At 39.0% G+C, this 9,531-nt stretch overlaps 3 protein-coding genes across 3 annotated transcripts; 2 read left to right on the forward strand and 1 right to left on the reverse strand.

The window, feature by feature from the left end:
• Nucleotides 1-1,106: 1,106 nt before the first annotated feature.
• Nucleotides 1,107-4,253, forward strand: PCYB_141960 (hypothetical protein; the record flags this gene model as incomplete). The annotated part of the gene is made up of 2 exons (XM_004224667.1): nucleotides 1,107-2,059; nucleotides 2,243-4,253. The coding sequence occupies 2 exons, from the start codon at nucleotides 1,107-1,109 to the stop codon at nucleotides 4,251-4,253; spliced, it is 2,964 nt and encodes a 987-aa protein (XP_004224715.1).
• Nucleotides 4,254-5,223: 970 nt separating this feature from the next.
• PCYB_141970 (hypothetical protein) lies at nucleotides 5,224-5,837 on the forward strand (the record flags this gene model as incomplete). The annotated part of the gene is made up of 2 exons (XM_004224668.1): nucleotides 5,224-5,326; nucleotides 5,506-5,837. The coding sequence occupies 2 exons, from the start codon at nucleotides 5,224-5,226 to the stop codon at nucleotides 5,835-5,837; spliced, it is 435 nt and encodes a 144-aa protein (XP_004224716.1).
• Nucleotides 5,838-7,357: 1,520 nt separating this feature from the next.
• Nucleotides 7,358-8,104, reverse strand: PCYB_141980 (hypothetical protein; the record flags this gene model as incomplete). Its single annotated transcript, XM_004224669.1, has 1 exon — nucleotides 7,358-8,104. One exon carries the CDS (start codon nucleotides 8,102-8,104, stop codon nucleotides 7,358-7,360), a length of 747 nt encoding a protein of 248 aa, XP_004224717.1.
• Between the last annotated feature and the right edge of the window lie 1,427 nt (nucleotides 8,105-9,531).

Consider the following 9,531-nt stretch of genomic DNA (forward strand, 5'->3'; position numbering starts at 1 on the left):
GAATTTTTTGCGCGCTGTATATATTTGCCACGGTGCTTCATTTTTTCTTCTTCTTTTTCTTATTCTTCTCCTTCTTATATTAACCCCCCGGCAACTTAAGTGTATGAAATGGTAACGCCTGCGTGCATTACTGGGAGCTCCCGTGTGCAGTGGCGGAAGTATGCACCCCCTCCGTTTTTATTGCACCTTTTTGATTGTCATACGGCAAATGTATAAATTTCGCAAAAAGGGTGGCTTCCACCGAAAGGGTTTCTCCACAGAAAGGGTTTATTCCACGAAGTGCGTGGTTTACAAAAGCTCTTGAAAAAAAGCCCCTCCTTGTGCGCCCCCTCGCGCTCTACATGCACGTCCGTTTTTCCACCGGGGTAAGAGCAAGGGGGGATGCACTACGCCCCGTTTCATGTTCAAGTGGCCTTTTACCCCCACACTTAAATTCGTTGCCGCGTGGCCACACATATAAAGGTGCAAGTGTCCACGGAAAATGCATTTCCACTGGTATTTTTGTTTTGTTTTGTTTTGCCATGATTTGCTTTGCCATGTTTTGCAATATTTTTATTATTCTTCACTTTCTTTTTGTTTTGTTTTGTTTTGTTTCGCCTTATTTTGTTTTTATTTCGTTTCATTTTGTTCTTGTTTGCATTTTCTCTTTTACTTGCTCTTCACCGCTTTACACCGCATTATACCGCTTTACACCGCATTATACCGCTTTACACCGCTTTATACCGCTTTATGCCGCTACACTTCGTTCTCCACGTGAACCAAGTCACGCAACGTAACCACGCGAAAGGGGAACCTCGCGAGGCAAGGGCTTTTCACAAATTGGGTATTAGCGTTAAGCTTCTTTTTCTCAACTTGGACAAAGGGGGGAAGAACTCACAGTGGCAGCGCCACCTCCGTACTGCGCCCCCGCGTGATCAGGGCACACTGGCGAGCATTTGCCCGTCCGCATGTAAACATGCCAGGTGCAGCCTTTCGCGTGTAAACGTGACGCAAACACTCCGCACAGGAATAACCTGCAAAGGAACAACCTGCAAAGGAGCAACCCCTGAAGAGGCAACCTCCCGTTTGTCCGCAAGCCACGCGCAGACCCAGGCAGGGAACCCCAAATGGAGGCACTTTTCAAGGACTTGAACTTCGCAGAAATACGGAAATGTGTAGAGCAAGATGAGGCCCAAGTCGAAAGAGTTGCCAAATGGATATGCGCGAACAACCTTTACATAAGTTTACAAATGTTGGCAAAATGCAAAAATGGGGGAAAGCCAAATCTGAGCATAAACGTAATGGATGAATTAGATGAAAAAATTAGCAACCCCCAAAACGAAGAATTACTATCTTGCACAAAAAAATATGTCTCCCTTTTGGAGCAAATTATTCTCCGTTATGAGGAACTAAATGTAGAAACGAATAAGAAGATATTTGAAATTTATTCGACGGTATCACTGAGAGTTTTGATTTTTTCCAACCACGATTTTGCCCCTTCCATGCAAAAGTCCGTGCTCGCCCTGATTCGAAATATACATGTGAAAAAACAGCACACCTCCTGCCATAAAAATGAATATTCTTATAGCCTTTTAAATTGTCTACACAATCTTTATTTCTTCATCTACCTACCTGATTTGATTTTTCTACATTGCTTACTAATTTATTTGTGCTCTAATGTTAATTGCGATGGGAGCAGCACAATGGGAAAGAAGGAGGAGGATAAATTAATTATACACACGTTGAGAAAAATTAGTGAGCTCTTTGAAAGGCTCGTCTTTCCTCTCAACAGCGGAAAAACTGTTCATGGAGAGGCCCTCTTTGATGAGAGCCACCGACCAGGACAGGTTTGCCCAGTCCATGTTCACCACATTTCAGACACACTCAATAACACGGACACAAAAATTATCTACAAGAGAGGAAAGACATTCAAGTTAATGTATGAAAATATTTGCTCCACATTTGACACCGATAAATATCCAGTTAATGAAATAGAATTTCACCAGAATTACTCCCCAGAAAATGTAAACGTAAATAACTTCCTCCTGCTACTGAAAATTATGTCCCCCAACTTTATCGCGTGGGTATCAAAAAAAAAGGAAAAAGAGGAAGCAGCAAAAGGGGAAGCAGCAAAAGAAGAAGCAACAAAAGGGGGTGCAGCAAAAGGGGATGCAGCAAAAGAAGATGCAGCTAAAGGGGGGGGAACTCCCCGAGGGATAATCCCCATTCAGAAAAAACCACAAACACAGTGCTACTCCTTCAGGTACTTGTACATTATAGACTCCTCACAAAGTTATCCTTACGCGAAGGAAGCTTTTGACACCATTTTCTTCTGCCACTTTTTGCTCCACGCACTGCATAAGATGGGAAAGCATAAATGGGGAAACCAAATTGACCAGCTAATGTTCAGCACAATAAGCAATTGCCGTGGTCTTCTGGAAAGGAATTATTACTCCCCAGGCGGATGGACCCAAACACGAATTCACCACATTAAAGAAGAAGACGAGGTGGAACACATGAAAGAGAGAGAAAAGGAAAAGCGAGAAGCAGATGCATCGGTGGAGGGAACCACTTTGAGGGACCCACCTCATGGGAATGAAATCGGGGGCGCTACCAAACTTAGCGAAAATTTGCCACATCCGAGGGAGGACATCCTGAAGGGGGCCCCCCCCAACGATGAACCCCTCACGAAATTACGCGACCTTCACGAACAGGAAAAGACAACTCTCCCGGATGCTATCTTCAAAAATAGGGACAAACTGATGCTCAAATTGAAGAGCCTTATCATTTGGGGATACATCCAAGCAGATGATGCGGAAGAATGGAACTTTCTAAACTTAGCAAATTGCTTCATCTTCACGGATGACGCATGGAGTAAGCTTTACAAAAAGGGGAATTACCTACACGAATATTTATTCAAGAAAAATAATTTTTTTACATATAACTACGCCGTTTTTAAAAGCACATACGAGTGTAAAACGTTGAATTTTAAGTACATGGATTTTTTCTCCTATTTTGTTGCCCTACTCCTACTTAACATGGTATCCGCACTAACCAAGTTTTACCTGAAAATGGAGGAATTATATGACGAGGAGACGAACAAAACGGATTCTGAAGAAGATTCCAACGCGCAAAGTGAACAAGACAACTCTTTGTCATATGAAACGCGAGATTCCTCCTCCATGGTCGAAGAAGCAAACCCGATTAGAAAGAACAAAATTTATGTGCTCTCCGAGACGGACGTAGAAAATGGAGAACCTATAAAGAAATGTAATAAATGTGGAAGATCAGAAATATTTGAAATTTCGCTTAACGAACTCGGCCAGGATGTTATCAATGGACACCTCCCGTTCATTCCTCCACAAACAAATGAAAAGTTTGAAACCCTTTTTAACGACTTCGTTTTTATCTGCTTCAAATTGATCAGCTATCCTTCCGATGATGTGCAGGCCAAGTGCCTGTCAGTTCTATCTCGTCTTACACCGAACATCAGCAAGGTAAGCGATTTGTATATAAAATATATGAATAAAAAAATAGAGAAATTATTTGCCCTTATTGATGGAGGGGAAAACGATTATGATTACAAGGATAAGGGGTGCTACTGCTGGAAGAACCAAGTTGTCGAAAACTACATTCATCTGATATGCAAACTGGACAAAAAGATAAACATCAATTTGATAAAATCATTACAAAAGCTAATAAATATCTGTATGTTCAAAAATTACAATAAAGATATATGTGTAATAATTTGTAAAAATATCATTACATCCTTTTATTACCACCCATTATTATTCCCATTCTTATTACATAAATATATGAACATACTTTTTTATCTCATGGAAACAAACGATGTCGACGTGGTGGCAGATTCGTTGAGGTGTCTTTTCATACTATTCCAGATAAATTCGGATGACGTTAAAATATACTGCCACGATATTGTGTACAGATTGCATCTACTCTTCAATATTTTCAACAAATCGGACTTAATTGATTTGAGAAAAGAAAAAATCATCCAACTGGAGACCCCTGTAAAGAACAGTGCTGAAGAAGACATCTCCACCAGTGTCACTTATTTTTTAAAAAAGTTTTATTTTCAAATTAAACACGTAGATAGAGCCAGCTCAGAAATTTTGATGCTCATGAAACTTATTTTGCGCTGTATATATATTACAATTCCTGTCGCAGAATATTATCAGCTCATTCGTATATTTTCAGATAACCCCCTGGAATATGACAAATATTCGAAAGGCTTCCACATTTTTGCTACTTTCTAGAGAGTCACACACACGCACACATTGCTTCTCCTTTGAAATGTCGCATCAGGGGAGATGCAGTAGGGGGAAGGGGGAGTGTGCAGCAATACCCAACCCGGTGGGTCGATATGAAACTTTTAGCGGAAGTCTAAATGGAGAGCGGCATATATCTCGAACCGTCTGCTTCCCCAATTTTGGCCTCCCTCTGGAAAGAGCACATAAACGTACATATATCGCATGTAAGAGTTTATCCCCCCATTTATAGCAATCCTTTTCCTACCACATGTTGCAATCACGCCTAGTTTATCTCTTTTCGCGATTATTTATGCCTTAACAAAGGGGGGGGGAAGAGGTGAACGAACCACCACCGCACCCCATATTTGTGCTTTCTACCCATTTGTACCGTACTCTGTCATATTGTATCATATTTTGCTATTTTTTTTAACATTATAGACATTTGCGCGTGCCCTCATTTCACTGCTAAACGGTGCAGGCGGAAAGGGGATAAAACGACGCAATTGCGTCATGTGCGTTCACGCAAACTGGCGCAGAAGGAAAAATGAAAACGTTGTAAAGTGAAAGAACGCACAATAAAGGCAATGCAAAAAAATTGCATGACAAAGGTGAAAAAAAAAAAAAAAAAAGAACAAATTCGATCTCAAACGCGTCACTCACGAAATGCCGCAAAAACTCACTTCTCCGCGTGTGCATTCGTGTAACGTGTGCAAATGCGCATGTAGAACAGATTGACGCAGGAGCCACGCGCGCACGGGTACATGTGTTACACACGAACCAGTTAAGATAAAGGGAAAGCACAAACAAACGCTCGTGCGTAGGTATATATGTTCATGTATGTCCATCTATGTTCATGTATGTCCATATATGTTCATGTACGTCCATATATGTTCATGTACGTCCATATGTGCATCCCCGCGTGCATACTGCAAGATATACGAGGAAGTGTATAAAATGAACAACGCCGCAAGTACAAATGAAAAAATATCTGGTGCTACTCTGTTTGCTCATTTTTACCGCTGGTCGTTTATCGGTCAAGGCGATACGAAAAAAAGATTTAAGGAGGAGCTTAAAAGGAGGTACGACTACCCTGCCAAATGTACATGTCCCCACGCGAAGTGCTTTGCTTTACCCCGAGTGGCACATCCCCATCGTGTAACACCACCCGTGCTCGTTTTTCAATTTTTTTTTTTTTGCGTGAAACCATGAATGACTCATTAAGCATTCCGACACGACTGCTCAATTTTCACTTTCCAAGGGAACCGAAATAATGAAGATCGCCAGAAGAAGAAGAACCTACTCAACTTTGAAATTATGCAAGACAAAAGCAGCGTGTCAAACATAGAACTAAATTCATCCACGCTTTTTAACATATTAGCATCAACGAGGTTAATGCAAAATTCAGGGGGCGCCACATCACAAACTCCAATTTACAGATACGTACACAATATTCACGACCACAATGAAAACAATGGCGCTGTCTTGGTTTTCGTTCTCTTTGGTATATTAATTTTTGCGGTTTTGTTTTTTATCTTTTATTTCATTTTCAGACATCATGTAAAGCATATAAAATTTATGAACAGCATGTGATGGTTTTTTTCGCTAGCTGATTTTTTTTTTTTTTTTTCTTCTTCGTTTTTAATTTATAATTAGCTAGCCAGTTAGCCGTTTTTAAGATTTACCATCCTGCGCAGGTGTGTGAAAAAGTGAAAAAACACATATGTGTACTTTCATGGGGATGCACACACCTCGTCCACTGGACTACCCCCATGGTACCACCATTCCATTTCTTGGGCTTAACTGTAAAATAGCTATTGTTCGAGGGGCACAAATTTAGTTTCACGGGAATGTGTATGCACACACGAATTGCATATAAGTAAAACTACCGACAAAAACATAGGAATTAAAAAGAATGATAAAAAGAAAAAAAAGCATTTTGGGTTTGTTATTACGTGTATTATTACAAAATTTTGAAATTTCCTCCGTCTCAAAAGAGGTTTGAAAAATTCCCTTTTTTTTAACATGTAAATGTGTTTCCACTTTATGAGTACACGTGGTCTACACATAAAGTCGAAGAATGCAAGTGATCGCCCCGTGGGACTTCTATACACACCAGAAAATCCTCTCCAACGGTGTTGCTACGGAGCGTCAATCTCAATTTTTTGCTACATATGTGCTAGTTGCGTCTCCCCTCCAGTAGTGCATCTTCTGTGTATTCAAAATTTAAGGAAAAACACCCCAATCTTGATGTCACCATTATTTTTTCATACGCACATGGGGAAGGACGATCGTCAAGAAGAAACTGCTAAATGGTTTGTTATCTTGTGTTATAAGTGGAATTTTTTTTTCCCGCGACATATTTTTTGGTTCCCCCGAAACGGGGCACAAAACATTTTTTTTTTTCTTTTTCAGAGTGTGGCATTAGAGTACATAAAAATGAGCGGATCGCACGTTTACTAATTTGAAAAAATGTTCACAGGCAAACAAAAACAAGATGATTTTTTTTATCCCTTACGGTTAGCTTTTTTCTCAGCAGCGCATTCATTAAAAGGTAAATAAAAAAAATATGCACTTTGGGAAAAAAGCAAAATGAGGACTCAAATTGGAGGCGCAAAACTGGAGTAATAAATCACGAATGATCAAACATGTACATCACGGCAACATCGTTGGGGTGAAGACTAAAAAAGGAAAAATGGACGTAAAGTTACGAAAGGTGGGATTACTCGGATGTTAAACAAAAACTGATGAAAGGGTTATCAATATTGCGAGAATTGGAGGGCAGAGATGAGAAAAAATATATCAAAATGGGCAGCTGCAAATTCGCAATAGGGACCGCACCAATCGCAATCGAAGGGATGCTAAAGGAACAAACAAAAATAACTGAAAAAAAATGCTAAAGGGGGGGGATGAAGGGGAGAAGTACGGACGGAAGCACCTTCGGGAACTTCAATCAGTTGCCCGACGCGTGTGGCGGTAAGCTGGCTCAGAAGATACGCGGGGGAGGAGAGAGGATTTCTCTTATGATAGAGATCTATAACAATAGGAATCCCTCTGCATGTACGTCATATGTACGTTCCAAGGACACATTCCAACGCTGCCGTGGACATGAGCTACTTCTTTTTATAGAGCAACTCCTTCGTTTTGTTCATCACGTCCACAGCGCTGGGAATGATTTTATTCCTAATAATTTTCAAATATAATATTAAATTTTTGCCCATTTTATTGAGAATAAGCGTATTGTCCGCGGCAAAATTATTTTTCTTTTTCATGGCATTGAGGAAATCCATATCGTGCTGAATAACATCCATTAGCTGCTTAATTTCAGTTTTAAAATTATCTAAATATTCTTTATTATTTTCACAAAGCATAATTAACCCATTTAGCTGCGACACGTTGCTACACATGGTGGTGTACCGACTTGAAATTTCGTTAAAGGCATTAACCAAATCAATAGCCTTTTTATCTATGGACAAATTTGGGTGTATAATATATTTTAATTCATTTATATAAATGAAGCAGTTCTTACATAGTCTCACTTTTATATATTTTAGCTGACTGTCTTTCATCACGTCTATGCTTTTTACACAGTACATACAGAATATCTCTTCGCACACTTCACAGAAAACTTTGCTCGTGTTTATGTAATAAATTTGCTTCACGCTAGTTTTACAACTTTTACAATAATCCCCATCCTTCGTTTTTAATTCCCCTGCTTTTAAAAACATTTTCAAATCATATGAATTGTTATTCATTAAAATTCTCTTTAGCCAATTTTTGCGCGGATCTACTTCGTCCTTTGCCATCTCCCTCTTCTCAAGAAAGCTCTTCGTCAGATCTCTGCTTATGCGGTCGTTCATTATATTTTAAAAAAAAAAAAAAAAAAAAGTTACTTGTCCAGTTGCCCCCCCCAAAAAAACACACACTTGTGCTGGTATATCCTCCTGAATATTTTCTCAAATAATTGGAGTATAACTCTTCTACTACGCAGCGACCAAATTGTGTTCATTAAAAGAACTTATGGAGTAGGGGAAAGACATACAACATAAAACGGCTTAACACGGATGGGGAAGAACACAGTGGGGACGCACCCATCAATGTATATCTCCGCCCTCAATGTGTGTGATTATATTTTAGAGAAACGGTTGTGGCGAGTTTTTTACTCAGGTCAAAATTTCCCCCCAACTGTTCACATGTGAAGATAAGGACATGTACTCGCGGGGGATGTTACAAACGTATGCAACCCCGTTTGCTTATTCGTATCTTCTCTTCTACATGCGAGCAACTACTCCGAACTGCTAAGGGACATCGCGCAGTGGGACATTCAAGCCAAAGGGGCACATACTGTCAGGTTTATAAACGCAGAAACAGATGCAGCATAATGTAGCCACTACATAGTGCCAACTTTACAGGTGGCAATTGCACCAACTGTTCAGCTGAAAAATGGAAGCCGCAGCAGGGTACGCGAAAAAAAAAAAAAGAAAAAAAAAATAGGTACATGTAGAAATGCAAAAGCTTACAAATGAAAAAGGTAAAAAAAAAAAAAGCGTACAAGATAAGAAAGCATGAAAATGTAAAAAAAAAAAAGAAAAAAAATTAAGATACTTAATATATATTACGAAAACTTTTTACTTCACTCTTTTTTTGTTCTTGCATATATAACGTTATATTTTATTTAGTCCTGTGCGCATATTTTATTTTATTTATTTTTTTTTTTTCTAATCCTGCCACAGTTAGGTTGTCGTGGCTACCTCCTGCGACATGAACTTTTCGTACGCATTTTGTTTTCTTTCTGACTAGGCAAATATTTTTCACGTAAACCTGTACCCCAATATTTATATATTACGATTTTTTTTCTTTAAAAAAAAAAGTACGTTTTTTTGTAGGAAGAAAGCAGAAGAAAAATGGATGAAATGGATTCTGTGCATATTCTTTCTCGTTATTGCTCTTATGTTGTATTCATTTTGATGGCGATTCTATGCCTCATGGTAGCTATTTTAACGGGTCGCATTATGAGGTAAAATTCCTACAAAAATACACGTTTTAATTTTTTTTTTAAACTCTTTACACGTTTCTCCCTTTTTCGTCGAAGGAGATATTTTTTTCCTCTTAACACATAAAAAGGGGAACAAAATTTATGAGGTATTAAGCTCTTCCAGAAAAAGGTTATGAGCGTTTTTCTCCTCATTTTTAAATGTAGAAGCTTATGTGTGTAACTTATTTTCTTGCGGCAATTTTGTCGACATATATGCTAACATTTCAACGTTTAATTTTTTCGCACGGATGT

Source organism: Plasmodium cynomolgi, chromosome 14, assembly GCF_000321355.1.
Source record: "Plasmodium cynomolgi strain B DNA, chromosome 14, whole genome shotgun sequence".
Taxonomy (NCBI): Eukaryota; Apicomplexa; class Aconoidasida; order Haemosporida; family Plasmodiidae; genus Plasmodium; species Plasmodium cynomolgi.